The sequence below is a fragment of the Poecilia reticulata genome, chromosome 10 (genome assembly GCF_904066995.2).
Source record: "Poecilia reticulata chromosome 10, P_reticulata-male-v2, whole genome shotgun sequence".
NCBI lineage: Eukaryota > Metazoa > Chordata > Actinopteri > Cyprinodontiformes > Poeciliidae > Poecilia > Poecilia reticulata.
In genome coordinates this window covers 7,590,663-7,608,684 of record NC_088839.1, presented here as the reverse complement: position 1 = coordinate 7,608,684, position 18,022 = coordinate 7,590,663, and the positions used below count along the sequence as shown (strand labels likewise).

The following is an 18,022-nucleotide window of genomic DNA, read 5'->3' as shown; positions in this document are numbered from 1 at the left end:
AAAAAACTGCGAGCATTTAGGGACTGTAATCTAACCAGAACTAACACATAAAGGACCTCTATAATCCAGTTAACTGAAAAGAGGACAGAGTGAGGTCACTATCTGCTTCCTGGGAATTAGTTTCTCTCCTGATGCCCTGTCCCCTTCCTTCTCCTCCTCCTCTTCCTTCATCCTGTGTTTTCTTCTTCTCCTCTTCTTTCCTCCTCACTTTGATTTGATCTTTGCTTCCAGTCTCTCCCTCTTCCCCTCATCATCTCCTCTGCTTGTCGCTCTCTCCATCATTGTGTCGTTGAGCTTGCTGTTCAGACACAGAGCGTTATGCCAGAGTAGCAGCTGGACTCGCCTTCAACGTCGTCACAAACTTGTTCCTTCCAAAAAACGCACACAGTGTGCATTACATGTACTGACTAAATAAATAAATAAATAAATAAAGAAGCCTTAATATGAATCCAGCTCTTATATTCGCAGCATGTTTTGACGTAGTTGTTTTAACAAACTCACCAATGACTCGATTGGAAAATATGGGAGTCCAGAAGGGCCGCAATTCAATGAGACTGCTTAAAGGGGTGGTATTATGTAAACCTTTTGAGCATAACAACATGTTATGATGTTTATTTCCTCATCAAAAACAGACATGGAGTGTTGCCTTGATTCTTTCATTTAATCTCCATAGCAACCATTCAGCTGTGCAAAACTACTGGGTGGATCTAGCTCCTTCAGACTAGCCAGCAGCAATTAGCAAACACCTGGTGGAACTGCACATCAGCTGAGCTCATTATAGGAGCTACTTCTTAGTTAAATACTGGTAAAACGTTGTTAAAGGGCTAATAGAGGAGCGATGTTGTGATGACTTCCCAAAGGCGGAGTTTCAGAAAAAGCAGGAGCTTCTTAAGGAAACAGAGGCCCAATTTCAAGGCGTTAAATTATGAAGTAAAATTTCTTTTTAGTAATGTTTGATATATATATCATTTTAATAACCATTGAAGTAAACATAGTTACTTGATTGTGCTATAAAACGGCACCATATGTCTGGAAATACATAATACTACCCCTTTTAAAGGTAGAATGGATCAGTTTAAATATAAAGCAAAGGCATACATGATTAATTAATGTATATATTTAAATTTAAATGTCTTTATTTACACAAAGCATTTGCAGTTATTGTCTACGTTTTATTTCACTGTATTGTTAATTTAAAGGCTCAGATTGAGTGGGCGGAGCTAACAGGACTAGAACGTTTATCTTAACAAATTAGGATGCCAAGCGATGCCTCAAAATATACACCCAAACCTTCCTGTTGAACAACCGCAACAAACACAACAATTGGGTGGTCACAACGTCGCCATAACACCGAGACTTTAAGGCTTAAAAAAGCCTTAAAATAAAGGCTTATTTATTTTAAATCAAAAAACAGATCCGTCTGTTTTTTGGCACAGACAGATCTGTGCCAAAAAAACAGCCAATATTTAAAACGAGTAAATCAGTTTGCACAGCCAAAAGAATGTATTAATGTTATCATTTTTGTGTTGTTTTTTTTACTTTTTGCATACAGTATGTGTGCATAAAATTAGCACAAAAATAATATATATATATATTTATATATTTAATTTTTTTCTCTACAAACTTTGCATAAAAGCTAAAATATGTATATTTATATGCTAATGTGGAGAGAGATCAAGATGAGATCCTGCAACATGGGGCAACCAAGACTAAACTCCAGAATGAGCTGCTTTTGCAGACAATATTTGACAAGTTTTTTTTTTTTTTTTTTTGTTTTTTGAGGAGCACAAGCCACATGCTCACCACAAGAGCATTTTTCTTACAAATGTGGCAAAATGTAAGTAAAAATAAACAGGCCAAGAAGCACTATCTGTCCAAAACACAAGTTTCTAAGTGACTCATATCTTCCTAGAGCCACAATGGACACAAGCAGGCCCGTCATAATAACAAAACTACAGATAAATTGTCATAGAAATTATTTCAGTAAACGATAATAAATGGTCTCAAAATGTAATTTTGAGACCATTTTTAACAACATAATTATGCAAGTTTGCCCTCTCAAAGTCTAAAACTTTAATTTTGTACAGAACACGTCACGCTGGAACTGGAGAATATTTTATATAACCAAAATAAATAAAACGCTATAAAACGGAAATAAAAGCCACACCTAATCAAAACTGTAACTAAAATGGACTATGAAGCCTCTGTGAACAAAATTGCCCTTCAGGAAATGTTAATCCTCGTGGAAATTTGTGGAGCTCATTTTAGTTTATCGTGTAATTAACTGATTAATTATGCAGATCTCATAGGACTGTGATGGTGAGGAAGAGTTAAAACCAAAAATATCCCGTCTTTTTTAAGACTTAGTTAACATTAAAACAGCAACAACCCACATATGGTGTTCATTTATTATTTCATTAGGAAATTATCATATTTTTTCCACACCGTTGCCTTTTTAGTGAGCATAATAATAACCAAAACATATTCTGCTCCTACAGCATCATGAACGTTAACACTGCAAAAACACAATATTACCAAGTATTTTTGGTCTAATTTCTAGTGCAAATATCATTGTACACTTCAAATAAGACAAAAATAACTTTTCATCTTTATAAAGGAGCTTGTTTTAAGTCAATAATTCCTTTGGTGATGAATTCCACTGGTAGATTATGTCACTCATAACATGAGAAAAATGTTATATGTGAAATAATCTACCAGTGGAACTAGAACTTATTCGTCAATGTTAAAGGATTTACTGACTTAAAATGAGTGCACGTATCTTGCTGAAAAGTTACTTGTAAGTTAGTTTTATCATATTTCAAAGTGTGTCAAGATGTCTGCACAAAGAAACAAAAGCAAAAATCCTTGGTAATATTTAGCATTTTCTCAATGAAATTCATCTGCGGTGAATTAAGAGTCCAGACTCCGGCTGCTGTGGCGTTAACAAACTGTCAGTCTTTTTCCTCCAAATTTGTATCATTTTTAATTTAATTTTTTTTACCTGGATGATTTGTGTTCTTTTCATCCCATCCGTCCAGGCATGTAGTCAGACACCCGTCCCACATCATGTGTGTCGCCACATCCCCCGCGGTCATGTGCAGGTGTCAGAGAGTCTGTCAGGACGCCCGCCGGCGTCGTGTAGCCCAGACGTCGGGAGTCACTGTGTGTGTTGTGGAAGCTGGTTATCGCAGCAGGCACCGTCAGGTGTCAGACATGTGATATGAACCAGCACAAGTTGTTCAGACAGCTCAGGGGGGATGTGATGTAGAGAGGAATAACAGTGAGAAAACCTGCTTCTGTCATTACCACAAATGGAGTAGCGCTCATTCGCTATGTGTGTGTGTGTGTATGTGTGTGTGCTTTCATCCACAGAGGCAGAGGAGGTCTACCAGAGGCGGGTGCTGACGATCACAGGCATCTGCGTGGCCTTGTTAGTGGTCGGCATCGTGTGCGTGGTGGCCTACTGCAAAACCAAGTATGTCTTTGAAGGAGGGATAAGCGCTCTCTCTCCTTACATGAGAAGGACTTTGTAAGCCCTCCTGTTACCCTGTATGAGGAAGCAGCGGTGATCAGCTGCTGCTTCTGTTCCTGATGCGGCGGGAGAGAAAGGAGAAACATGACCACACTGCAAGAAACACTAAATATCACCAAGTGTGACTGATTCCTGTGTAAATATCTGAGTTCACCTGAAAGAAGACAAAACTAAATTGTAAGTGACTTTTCAGCAAGATATGGGAGCTTGTTTTAAGATAATTCCTTTATATTGATGAAAAAGTTCTAGTTCCGCTGGTAGATTATAATCTGTAAATGAAACAAGAACTTTTTCATTAATCTTGTGGAATTATTGACTTAAAGCTTCTGTATCTCTATGAAAAGCTACTTATAAGTTTTTTTTCTCATTTCAAGTGTGATAAGATAGACATTGAAACTACACTGTAAAAAAAATAGTTTAATTTACGGCAGCTGGTGTTGCCAGGATTTTACCGTATAAATACGGATTTTACATTATTGATATAGTAAAATTCAGGGATTTTCAGAATTTTGTCATATAAATAAATAAATAACCACAGCTGCCAGTTTTATATCGGAAATTAGAGACTTTTTTTGGATAAATTTATTTGGTAAGATTTTCTGTTTTTGCAGTGTAATGGAGAACTATTGTATTCCAGTTATAGTCAAACTTAGGCACAAGGTTTTTTTAATAAACTAAATAATCAAGAATAAATTAAATGGATTTTGTCCAAGTGCCTTATTTAAAGAAAGGTTTACAGTTTACAAAATTTTTTTCGAATTGATTGTTTTCTCCTTTTTCTTTTGTCCGGAACAAAACATTTTGTGGCTGAGCAAAATTAACATCACTTTTTTAATTCACAAACACTTTGGCTTTATTTAGCCAAGCATGATGGATAAGTGCGTCTCCGTCTGTATTTGAGTAAAAGGCGAAGAATCTTTGTGATCCTGTTTACTCGTAACTTAAAGATAAAGCAAAAAGTATGGTTAATGAAAAAAATACTTTGTGCTGTACCTATCCATTTACAAAATTAATGAAGTGTAAAAAAAGCAAAGATCAAGATCAAGATCAAGCCGACACCGTTTTTCCTACCTCCTCCGTATTTTTTCCAATATTACGAAGACGGATGATGGCCATTGTAGATACAATAAAAAGTACATTTCTACCAAAAAAAATCCCTGAAATTTTAAGGTTATTCTCAGAAATATTCAAGAAAAAAACAAGGAAATGGCTGAGCTCCCACAGTTTAAAATATGCTAGAAAAAAATCAGAAATTTTGACATTAATCTCAGAAAAATTTTAGAACAAACAAGGAAATGTCTGAGTTTGAAAACTTAAAAAAAAAAAAAAAAAGCTAGAAAAAGCTCAGAAATTTTCTAGAAAAAGCTTTGAAACTTTTGAGTTTGAAAAATTTTTAATGTTCAACTTTTGGGAAATTTTGTGAGCTTCCAAGTTTTTACTAGAAATGCTCTGAAATCAATCTGAAGAATTCTGCGGTGGGTTTTTGGCCAGAAATTTACTTCTACATTTTTGTTTCCATCTACAACAGTAGCTTAGAAACCAAGTTCTCATCACCTGTAGGTAAGATACTGACTTCTTAAACCACTCAGCAAAGCCCCACTTACGAACTTTCTCCAGAACTTGGAAAGTTATTCGTAAAAGTTTCTAAACTGTACGGATTATCATAGTTTTTTTAGATAAAGCTACTTCTTCTGCCGTTCCTACTTGCTGTTCAGTTTGCTGATGAGGGATTCTGGGCGCATCCTTCAGTCAGTTATAAGCTGCAAACACCCGAGTACACTTAAAAGAAGACAAAGTTATAAGCATCATTCTTCAGTAAATCCTAGCAGGTCTTTTCTGTGCGCAGCATTAGCTAATAATGACGTTTGCAGCATTTTACAGTAACGTGCAGCAAAAATACAAAAACATGTTTCATTTTCAGATGAAAACAATACTCTAGCGTGACAGCTTTGCTCAGAAAAAACTGATTATTCCCTTGCAAGACGTGACAGAAAAAACAGAGCAATAAAAACGATTCTTGAAAACAGAGCAGGACGTCGGGTTGGAGGGGGGAATAAAGAGTTTAATGCTTTCTGTCATGTTTACACATTATTTTTCTCCAGGAAGCAGAGGAATCAGATGCAGCGTCACCTACATCAAAACCAGAATCAGTTCGTGGAGCAGCCAAACCGCGTGCTGGCTAATGGTCCCAACCACCCTGGGCCCGGTCCGGAGGAGATCCCCATGCTGGATGTGAGTCCACACAGCGGGAAGTACAAAAAAAAGTTAAAAAAAATACGCATCAGGTCGCCACAAGCTAGGCACAGGAAACAAAAGACAGGAAGAAAAATCACCCAGCGGAAAATCTCAAAACTAATTAGGTTATCTGGCAACAGGTCAAGTAGCATGATGGAGTGTTGGGAGCGTCGAAGAGAGGAAGAGTCTGTCAGGTGGGGGCGAGATGAAGAGGAAATAGCCACTCTGGAAGATTTCATGGGCAAATAGTTTCATAATTACAGAATAACGTCTCTCGGCGTGTGATTTAGCGGCGGCAGGGGGATTTTTGTCATTTGCGGCAGAAAGACGCCGTGGGAACGTTGGAGGACGAAGAGTGTGAGTGGAAACGAACGTACAATGCTGGAGGGCAAAAAGACTACTCTTTAACATGTGATGCTTAGCCGCGCCGCAGAATCATTCCGTTATCTCAATCAAACTTAGACATGTAGATATTATTGATTTCGTGCTGTGCTTAACAGCAAAGGGAGAAACCATTAAAGTACAACTCAAAACCACGTCTTTCTCGCTCTCTGTGTGAGCACAGCTACTGTATGGCTAACTCGCTCATAGACATAATATAAGGATAGACGCCTCATGGACCGCTCTCGCCTATTGTCGCTGACAAGATTTAGGGCGGCCATCTTGGAGCTGTCCACCACTCCACTCAGCGTTATGTGTTTAGCAGCACAATGACGTATCAGCGCATTTAATCGATCATAGCACGCTTTTTTGTTACTGGAAATCATATTCAAACATCTATCAAAGCTACATTTATAAACAATTGTATTTTTAAGTATGTTTTTAATAGATAGTTCAGCATATTTAAATATGCTTAGTGGCTATAACAATAGAATAGGAATGGAATATTCTGATATTGATGTATGATGAGCATATTACAAAGCACACAGCCGTTCATAATTTATTTAATAAATTATTTAGTAATCTCAGTACATATTTATATAACTATACAAACACAATTAAACAATGATTAATAATGGCACAAATAAATAATGATTAATACTGAATAATATATATTGGATACATGTTCATATATATGTATGTATGTATGTACATACATACATATATATAGATATATATGTTTTTCAGCCGACGAGTTCTAGCTTCAGAGAGATTCAGCAGCTGAGATTGAGTCCAAAATCCGATGTGAGATTCATCCGTGCTACAGTGAATCTGTCTCTCTTTATAGATATCTCCCTCTTCATCCTCACATCGTGTCTTTATGAAACTTTCAAAACCAAAACGGAAGATTTGGGATGTATCTTACTAGTGAAAGAATTACATATAAATAATAGTCTTTACCACCTGTGTAAACTTTGCTGGTGAATGTTATAACACATAATATAAGTTTTATAATGTATGTTACATTGTTTCATTTCTAATGTAGGCTCTCGTGTCAGATAATCTAAGTCAATGTTAGAGAATAATACATTTTATTAGATTTACGGAATCTCAGTTAGCCTTCATAGCGGGGCTGAACCCGTATTACACCAAGCACTGTAGCTAATATTAGCTGGTACCTCGCCAGTGGACATAAATACAGTAAAGTAATATACCAATCACAATATATACACAATAATATGTCCATCTTTCTTGTGAAATGTTGTCTGTGAAGCCCTCACATCAATAATCCATAGATCTGAACAACAATATCCCTCAGTGCTGAGGCATCTTCTGCTGTTTTGATTGAGCAAAGTAGGAGGGACTACCGCTCCAAGATGGCCGCCGTATTTCCTGCGCCAGAGCAGCCAATGCGGGGTCTACTCTTATATTATGTCTATGAACTCTCTGTTACTGTCTCTTACTCTGCAGTTGTGGAGTCACAATGTCTGGTTTCATGAGCGCCCCCAGCGATGAGGCACGAGAACTCCCTGCCTCGTCTCGAATCTGTTCTCTGCCGTTTATGATCGCTCCTTAGCACACAAAACACGTTACACACACAGCCGGTGACAATAAAAACACAGTACATTAAATACATAAGCTAAATTATAGAAAATCAGTTCATACATTAAATGTTTTTAACCGTTTTATTGGCGACGTACAGACAGGATTAGCATGCTCTCATAGAATGGCAACCGGTGCACTTAGCGAGAGGCTCAGCTCGCTGCTGCCTGGCCGGCTTCGCTTCCAAGCATTTGAATGGGAAAATGCGAAAATTCAGCGATTTTGAAGAAACAAATAATCAGATTTGGTAAAATTAAATGAAAAAATAGGTACTTTATAGTACAAACCACAGGGTGAAAATATCTTTATAAATGATATTATTTTTCCATGATGACAGGTGAGGCTCTGCCTCATCTGCCTCCCCTGACCGCACGTCACTGATATATATATATATATATATATATATGCTCTTTGGTCTAGAGATTTTCAGTTTTTTTCCCACCAAACATGAATGTAGCGTCACGTTAAAAATAGCCGTTATTTTATCTCTTGTTTTGAGCTTTTACAGGGTGTCCAATCTTCAGCAAAGGCCTACAGCAACCGCTTAAATAAGAGCAGATATATCATTGTGTTTAATTAAATTTTACTGCCCTTTAATTATAATTTTGGTGTCTATAAGAAATACCCCAGGAAATTCATGAATACTAAAGCAAGGACAAAGGAGGCAAACTGCGCAGTGAGCCTCGACTGCCTGCTTAGCCGCCACTGCTGATGGAGTCTGTTTCACTTTGGGACTTAAAATTTAACACAACAATTAAACTTCTTTTAGCCCTCAGTGCAGCTCTGCCTCCAAGAAGGTGTTTGTGTTAATAAAACTCTGATCCGCTGACAACACGGGGGGAAATTTAGTGCCACGTGCTTGATAGATGTTAAGGAGAGAGCAGAACACCTATCGCTCTCCTGGAGACTAACGGCCATGAGTCAGCAGAGACGGAGGCCGATAAAACGCTGAAGCATCTCCTTGTAATGGCTGTCAGATTTACATTTGTGTAATTTGCGTGTGTTAATCGTCCGCCCCGCTTCGCCGTGTGAGTTTAGAAGACGGGGAGGCAGGAAATGCAGTGAATCATGTTTTTATGTTTGATTTTGCAGTACATCCCAAAGAGTGTCCCGACGACAGAGTGTGTGATCAGCCATGGAGCTGAGGGTGCTGGCAACTATGCAGGCAGTCGAATGTCAACCCGCTCCCATCACTCCACCACTGCCTCACATGCTTCCAGGTAGGCCAAACACACACACGCACACACACCACACACACGCACGCACACACACACTCGCGCATGTTAGAATCCGGACACAATAAACGGCCAAGCAGCCAAGTGTGTTGGTAAAGGCACCAGCACTGATGCAGCAAAATCAACAAATCCAATAAAAGTTTTGTACTTTAAAAATAAACTGTGGCGTATTAAAAGTTTTTATTGTTTTTGGAGCAAGATCAGTGCCAAAATGATGAAAATAACTTTTTATCTTGAACTCTGTAAAAAAAAGTTTTCTATTTCATAGTCATGTGGCACTTTTCAATCTGTGAAAATGTAATTCCGTGTAGTATTTTTGTATTAAACTTTTTATATATTGAGGCCTAACTTTAATATTGTACTGTGTAAGTTTTTTTTTTGCCAAAAGTGATTTTTTTTCCTTTGGTCTATATATCATTTTTTGGCAAAAACTGAAACAGGCCAAGATTTTAGGATGGTGGCGATATATACGGTAAATATTTTTCAAACAGCTTTCAATTTTATGTTTTTTCCCTCTATATGCTCTTTTACACTTTCAAAATGTATTTCTTTGTAGGTTTAATGTTTCTGTTTTTCCAGAAAGTAGCATGTCTGCAAACTGACTGTGGCTTGTAAGCCTGGCAGTTAGCTTGTAGAGCTAACAGCGCTATGAGCTAATGTTGTCTGTTGTGGCAGTATTTTACACAGTAACAACTTTTCATCATCGCTGGTAGCTAAACCTAACCAGCAGACAAAGACTTGTCACTCTTGTCTCGTCACAAGAGGAAGACAAAGGTGTCTTGTCGTAGTCTGCTAGCTCACAAGCTACAAACACCACAGAACTGTTAGCTTGTTAGCATGTCAGCATGTCTTTATTTTGATGTAGCTCAACTACAGTTTACAGCTGTACTTTTCCTAAAAAACACGTTTCGGTATTAAATGTAGTTTGATGCTCTAATCTTTAAATGTTGTATTTTCATGAAAATTACGATTAATTAACAGCAATAAAGGCTTCCAAGAATTACTACAAATATTTAACATGAGAAATACCTTCCATTCATCCATTGTCTTTATCTTGTTGTGGCTGATATCAATATTTTTTGGGTGAGAGACTGGATCCACCAGGACAACGTTTCATTAATGCTCTAACCTACTGAATATGACAATATATTTATTTTATTAGCTTCACTGCCTCTAACTTTATTTATTTTTTAATTTATTCATTATTTTCATTTCAGAGTTCTAGATCAGAAGTTAGCTTTCAATTTTAGCTCTCCTTTCTGTCACTTTTTAACCATTTATTTTCAAGTTAGCAAATATCAGGAGGATCAAACATGGAGAAGCAGCATTCAGCTTCTATGCACCACAAATCTGGAACAAACATCCAGAAAACTGGAAAACAGGCGAAACACCGAGTTCCTTTAAATCTACCGGTACTCTAAAAACCCAAAAGTTTAGAGTTTAAACAAAACACCGACCAACGTTTCGATACCAACAGTGCCGTAACGACGGCACTCAGCAAAATGTACCATTTCAATTGTTGATGACTTTGTTTTTTGTGTTTTTTATGATGTGAAGCCCTTTGAACTGCCTTGTTGACATGTGCTACGCACATAAACTTGACTGATTGATTTAATAGTTATGGTCCTAACCTGTCTCCGTAGTTTTTATGCTTTCAACTTACACAGCTCCACGTTGCTAATGCTGCTTTAACCTTTCACACCCGATGCTAACCTGCAGACACGAGGAGCAGACGTGGAGCATGGAGCGGACAGAGAGCGTGAACTCAGACTGCCAGTCGGGTGGGCTCTCCAGCTCCGTGGGAACCAGTAAGTGCAGCAGCCCGGCATGCATGGCGAGGCGGGCCGCCAACTACGGTTGCACAGACGTGTCGGGAATGGGGATGCAGTACGGGGACTCTTACGACTCTCTAAGAGACTCGCCTCACAGTGACAGGTAAAGAAAAGCCTCTTTTGGGACAACGGGTTCAGAATACTAAATCATTAAGCATCTGTCATCTTTAAACCGCATTGACAACAAGTGTAACAAGCGTAAGCAAGAGCTGACATTGACACGATTTTGTTATCAAACATATATGCAATAACGATTTTTTAATATCAGAGGTTTGTTGGCGATCTCGGCTGATTTAACATGTGAACTTGAATCATTTGACTACATGTTTTTCTGAATGACCAGGTAGAAGGGAATCACTGAGACAATGGATGCATTCACACCAGCCGTCTTTAGTTCGCTTTAACATAACTCTGGTTTGTCAGAAAGTCCAGATCAAACTCTGGTCCACTTAAATACCTCGTTCTCGGTTCAGTTGAGATTAATTTTGGCGCGGTGTGAATGCTGAACAGACCAGCGACCGCTCCAAAAGCAGGAAGCGGACTATAGCGCTGGGCATTGTGGGTAAATACAACCAAAACAAAAGTGCTAGGGATAGCGCTAGCAGGAGAAACGACTCGTGGTTGCTTACCAAAGACAAAAACAAAATCCCACAAAATTTGACGCCAAAATTGTGTTTCCATTTTGTGCAGAAGGAAGCTGAGCTCAGCGTCTTCTTCAGAAGTTTTTGTGTCATTTCCTTCAGTGGTTCTTGCTGCAGCGCCACCACAGGCAAGGAGGTGAACACATTTTTCAGGTGGCTGGTATCGTTTGACACAGTGCAGTGTGAAAGCGAAACTAAGCAGCTGAACATGTAACAAATGTTGCACCTTTGCCTCCCCATTGGAACTGAGTCCACCGCACTATCAGGTGTGAAAACACCCAGTGTCTGACGTCTCAGAGATGTTTCCATCCAGCTTTCTCTTTTCTTGTTCTCAAACAACTTTAGTAGAAACACACAAGGTAAAAGTTAACCAGCTCGCATTTGAATTTATAGCTACACAAATGTAGCGATAACTGAAGGATAAAACTAATTCATCACAGTCATGGGGAAATGTCTGCATTGTGATTGGTACTTTAAACACTCGCTCAGCAGGCATGTGAGATCAAATATCTTAAAATATCTTAATTTGAGAGTCAAATTCATGTTTTCTGCTGCTTCAGTTACTGCTCTGTTTGCTTTTCATCTTTATTTTCTCCGTCCAGATACGTGTCGGCGCTGACCACGCCGGCGCGGCTGTCTCCTGTGGAGTTCCACTACCCCCCTCTGCCACCCCAGGTGCCCACCTTCCAGATCACCTCGCCCAACACAAGCCAAGCCCTCTCCCTGCCCCCTGCTGCCGCGGCTTACCACAGAGACGACGACCAACCGCTGCTAAGATGCCCCGAAGTACGTAGGCAGACATGACACACGCTTACCGATGTCATTAGGCGGTAGCAGGGAAACAAGACGAGGAACGAGAGACCTCTTAAAGTACATTACTGTGAAGTGGAAGACAAGGATGTAGACAAGGAAAATTGTTTACAATAAAATCTGAAAACTGTGGTTTTGACTTCTGTGTCCGACTGATAGAAACGACCACCAGGTCATGTCTGCATGTGTGTGCGGTTAGCAACAGTCACTGCCCTGTTGCCCGACTCAGCAACTTTGTCGCTAGCAACTTTGCAGACCAAAAAATTGGTATGAGCCAAAATCATTAATCTTTTTAAAGATCGTGATTGGCTAGAATAGTGCTTTTCAAAGTGATGGGCCGCCAGGTGGAGTTTTCTATCACGACAGGCTCATGTAGATGTGCAAAAGACTAAGAGCTGTGAAAAAAATTGGAATACTGTGAAAATATGTGTTGTGATTAATATTTTTGTCACTCACTTCATTATACTGCAAAATACATTGAAGTTTCTGCACCCACTTAATATTTCAAGGATTTCCAGATGTCCAATATTTATCGAATATTTTATCGATTAACTGCTTCTGAAGTTTCGTTCTCAGCAAACATCAGATTTCTCTGACCCGTTCCCCTTGTTTCGCACCAGGACGGAAGTTTATACAGGCAGCCCAGACGACCCCGGCGGCCCTACCTGACAGAGAGCACAGGAAGTCTACCGTCCAGCCCCTACCACCTCCCGGACGATGAAGCTTACGAGACGACGCAAGAGTACGCCTCCTCCCGGGAACCCATCCGGAGCCGGCGCCGGCCGCGGCGCAACCGCCTCAACGGACACACGTCCCAGCGCTCGGCGGGCTTTCGGGACTACAGCTCGCAGAGCTTCAGTCAGTCGGAGGAGGAGGAGGAAGAGGACGAGGACGAGGACGCTCACGGGGAGAGCACGCCTTTCCTCAGTATGCAGAACATGAACATGGACCAGCCGCTGACCGGCTCGGGGTACCGCTCGTCGTCCGGCGCGGACACACGGACTCACCGGGGGCTGAGTCGGCCGAGCGCGCGCAGCAACGGGCAGAGCCGCAGCTCCCAGTCACAGCGCTCCAAAGCCGACAACATGCCCCTTTAAGACCGGACTTCCCCCGACACCCACCCGTAACACCCCCGTCCCGTCTCGTCCCGCCACGACCCCCGCCACCTCACACACCTCCTCTCCTCCTTCCTTCACAGAACCAGTGGACTAGAGACCTGCACCTAGGAGAAATATTTTTATTTTGTATAACAGACAGATATTCTAAACAAATGAAATATTTATTTTCATTTCAGCAAAAATTGTCTACTAGCTAACAGCAAAGACTTTTTTTATAATGGGGGGATATTTATATGTAAAGTTTTTTGATTTACAGCATTATGAGAGATGAAAAAAGGAGAATTACGTGCCAATTTTTTCACAAGTTAGATAAATAGAATAATATTGTGGTGCCTTTTGCTGTATGCTGAAGTCGGAGGTCCCGTTGAGTTTTTGTAGCTTTTCTTATAAAGACTCCTCATTTTTATAGAGACCAACCCTCTTCCTTCCTATTGCTTTGGTTTGGGTTTGATTTTGTTATTTTTTTTATTATTATTATGTTTTGCTCTGATTTGGGATCTTCCTCTTTTTGAACTGTGATCTGATTACGTCATCATGCAATATCGATTCTTTCTGTGTACAAGGTGTCTGTTTACATGAGTTCGCCCCGCGCGGCGGTCCAGCCGGATGTGTAGGGTGGATTCCTCTGACGAACACTCATCTGTCATTAGCCGCGTCCGTGTCTGCAGCCCGTCACTCATCTTCTCGTAGTTTCTGTCGGAAAGAAGGGCGGTCAGGTGTCGTATGTAGAGGGACGGCGACCTCAGATATCCGTGTAGATGTTCAGGGTGCTGTCATTACATTAGTATGAGTGTGTGTGAGATTTTCATAAAGCCTAGTTTGCGGTCCCTCACCTGACGCGTCCGCCGGTCGCCACGCTGCCAGAAGCTCCACTGCACTGTAAGCACCTCCCTCGCGCGAGCCAGGGAGCCGCCCGACCCGAACTGAACCCGACCAGTCCAGTTGTAATATCCAGCCTGACTCTGGCCTCCTGTGGACTGCCTGGCCCCCCGCCCGTTTCCTATGCCAGCAGCTTAGAGCCGCACTGTGTCTCAGGACTTTCCCCATCGCATCACAGCCGAACGACTCGCAGCAGACAGAGCCTCCCCCGGCCCCCTCCACCGTCCCCGTCATCCCAGTCTCAGATCAGTCCACGAGGCCAGACCCATACCACCGCCCACCCACACTCTCTCACTTCCGTCGAGTTAACAGAAGAAAAAAAACAACAACTCATAGCCACGAGTTTAGGGCGCTGAAGTTGGGAACGGGATTCACAGATTTTTTTCAATTTTATTTTATTTTTTTATTATTATTAATATTCAAAAAGTTGTATGTATGTAAGTATGTAAGTGAGCACGTGTAGATATTTAGTCCAAAAATGTTGGAGGTGAAGTTGGAGAACGCCGTTGTGCTGAGGGCACATCCGGGGCCTTGCTAGGAATTCTGCCTCACGCCGCCCCCACACCGAGAGGACGACGTCATCCCGGCTAACAAGTGCAGCTCAGAAAATTACGATGTCATCAAAATGGTTCGGTCACTAATTCAATTCAAAAAGTGGAACTCACATATTACACACAAAAGGACGCATTTCAAGCATTTAGTAGCCTGGTCATTGCCTTCTTGTGCTTCTCCGCTCCATTAAAATCTTCTCGCTTCAGACAGTTCTCCCGTTTACAAGGATTGGCTCCGGTAGAATTTTTACCGGGGCCAATCAGCGAAAAGAAAGTGAAGCTGTGAACGATGACGTTGATTTTCCTGCGTGGTTTCAGAATTGTAGTCTGCCTGTTTTTTACTTTAGCGACTGGGTAACATTTAAAATGTCATCAGAGTCCATGGCTGAGCTGAATTATGGTGCTTGTAGCTTACAGCTAGCCTGGTAAGAATAAGCACCTTGTTCTGTGTTATTTGCTTCATACAGAACTGTGCTGTGAAGCAAGATCATAATTGAGCGGAAATGTGCAGGAAGGTCATGGCTAGGCTAGCTTACAGCTAATGAGGGCCCAAAATTTTGGTTTACAAAATTAGAATATCACAGAGAACAATTTGAAAAGATTTAAAATGTAAACATGCCCAGCTCCCTGTTTGCTGTGAAATGTCAAGTTCATGCTAGTCTTTGAATAACCTGTTTTGATCCTGCTCTGAATGCAGTTTTAATTGGGATTAAGGGTGTGGAGTTCACAGAGCAGAGCAAGCTACTTTTGCCTTGACATTACCATATCTTTATGCTATTATTTTTTCCCATATTTGTGGATCAATTACAGATCTAGAGGTTATTCCTCTAAGTAATTAGTGGCCCAGTTGAAGGTATGGCAAGCTTCCAGTTTCCAGGAGTTTGTCGTCTTTCCATAACAGTTGCACGTTGTTTATACATGGTGTATAAAAGCATTCAGCATCCATTTTTGCTAATCCAAAGTGATCAAATTGTCTATCTCACATGCAAAGTGATGCAGGAGCTTTGGCATCATGTAGTCATATGCCAATAAATCGAATGTGCAACAGGAGTACTATGTTATGGCCTTCACAGTGAACGTCTGACTCGACAGTTGTCCAGCAATGACCATCAATAAAAATACAAAAGGTGCTGTGCATTTTGCATTTCACTTTAAAGTCAGTGTCCCAGAGTTTGAGCAGAGAGGTTCAGAATCCACTCTGCTTAAGGTCCAGAGTGACGTTTCTGCTGATGTGAGTCCGCTGTGCTTTATCAATTCCAGTCAGTACAGAATGTCTTCCATTCTTATTCATTTTCCTGCAGGACTTATGCTACACTGTAGAAAGGGCTTACAGGGGCAATAGCCCAGGGCCCCCAATTTTATAGGGGGAGGGGTGCCCCCCAAAAATCTTGGGTGCCCCAAGATTGTTTTTAATTTTTTATTTATTATTCTTTTTACTGAATACATGTTTTGCAAACACTCTACCTTATGTAGAACACGTAGGCCTAAATCATGTGAGTTTTATTAATATAAATATTCAAGTATTTGAACATTATTAAGTAATAACAGATTTGTTTGGGAACAACATGGAGTTGTTAGCTAGAGGACGTATTAAACCTACGATGCATCAGTTCATACCTGCTGGTGTTTAGGAGTACCTATTGAATATTTCCTTATCGGATAGGGTACCAAAACTGTCTCCAGCCCGGGGGCCCACATCCTTGTAAATCCGGCTCTGGGCAGGACTTGACAACCCAACACACTTCCAGTAGTACCAACACCTCTGCTTTAGCACCATGGTACGCCTGCACCAGGCTTCCATTAGGCCTGATTGTTCTCATTTCACACCGCATTGCTGCAAAAGAAGTCCAGCTCAGCTACTGAACGCATTCACTTTGTGGTAGAAAGACGACCTTTTTAGAATATGGCATTTCTGAATTATTTTCATTGGTCTTATGACATATTCAAACTTTCCAAGGACCCTGAAATCTGGTTTTTCATTAGTTATCAAAATCAACAGTAACAAAATGCTTGAACTGCATCACTCTAGCTTCGTTTCTGCTAGAAATGTGTGCAAAATTTTGTCGATATTTCTGCTAATGTTGGAAAAAAAAACCCACAATTTTGTAATTGCTCTTTCCATTAAATAAGAAATGCAATTAAAGCAACATGTGAATAGGCTTGTTCACATGAGTCGTTAAAAACATGCCACTACTTCCTGTTTTCTTCTTAGTGTTTTGCGCCAGTAGTAACATCCAGTTGTCGATCACATGACTGGTGTGGCGCGATTAGTGTTCCCATTGTAGTTTTTCAAAAATAAACCAATTTCAATGCAAAACGTCTTATCAAAAAATCAAGAGTTTTTTGTTTTTTTTTAAATGCCGTGTTTCCATTGAGCAAATTTATTTTCAAAATGTGAATTTGCGCAATTATTGGTCAAAGGAATCACAGCTTCTGACGGACCATACGAGTTTCATTTTTGAATTCATTTGAATGACGTTTAAATTTACTGAGATGCACCTGATGTTTTTGTCTTTTCTTTTCCAAACTTTCACGTGTTTTCGTCACGGTAGTGGGCGGCACAGCTTGGACGTGAATTAAGAGGCGACAAAGCACACTTGTGTGGCGGTGTGTGTGATAATCCAGGTTAACACGTCCTCAGTTGTGATTCCGACATTTTGATCGCCTGAGCTTCTTTTGCTTCGTCATGGCGCCTGACGGGGGTTGTTGTTGTTGTTGCTGGGGGGTTTTTCCCACCATCTCCCGCCATCATGTCTTCCTCTCACCTTGGGACCTCACTCTTAGGACCTTCCGAAAGCAACCAGCGGAGGAATTTAAACCCCTCGTCTGGAACACACAGAGCAGCACACTCACATTAGGCCGACCAAAACTCTTCCACCCCTTGGAGACTCTTTGAGGATGAACGTCACTGTGTCCCATCGAACTCGTTCCCCTGTTTAGGTTCTGTTTTCTTTCCTTCCACAGACGATGCATGGATCAGAGATATAGAGTATCTTTTAAAAATAAAAAATAAAATAAAAACCCAAGGTGACAAATCCCGCTCGGAATCCCAGTAGAGGTGAATCATTTGGGTATTTTTCCCTGCCCCCCCCCAAAAAACGTTCCGCCTATAGTTCTATCGTATTGTCACTGTAATCAGTCCGGGATTTTACAACGTGGAAAATCAGCAAGTGAGGATAGTGTGCTTCTAGAGCTAGTCGAAATGT

General features: G+C 40.6%; 1 protein-coding gene across 4 annotated transcripts in view; it reads left to right on the top strand.

Annotated features, from left to right (window-relative positions):
- nrg2b (neuregulin 2b) overlaps window positions 1-15,953 on the top strand; it is a 66,588-nt gene extending 50,635 nt beyond the window's left edge. For 2 of the 4 annotated variants that reach the window (XM_008419828.3, XM_008419827.3), the window contains 7 exons: window positions 3,373-3,475; window positions 5,635-5,764; window positions 8,843-8,970; window positions 10,705-10,920; window positions 11,508-11,594; window positions 12,061-12,244; window positions 12,889-15,953. In XM_008419828.3, the coding sequence (XP_008418050.1) occupies window positions 3,373-3,475; window positions 5,635-5,764; window positions 8,843-8,970; window positions 10,705-10,920; window positions 11,508-11,594; window positions 12,061-12,244; window positions 12,889-13,365 (1,325 nt within the window). In that variant the 3' untranslated portion in view covers window positions 13,366-15,953. The remainder of the gene's footprint in view (window positions 1-3,372; window positions 3,476-5,634; window positions 5,765-8,842; window positions 8,971-10,704; window positions 10,921-11,507; window positions 11,595-12,060; window positions 12,245-12,888) is intronic. The other 2 variants (XM_008419831.3, XM_008419830.3) reach the window with 1 other exon arrangement.
- Window positions 15,954-18,022: the final 2,069 nt, after the last annotated feature.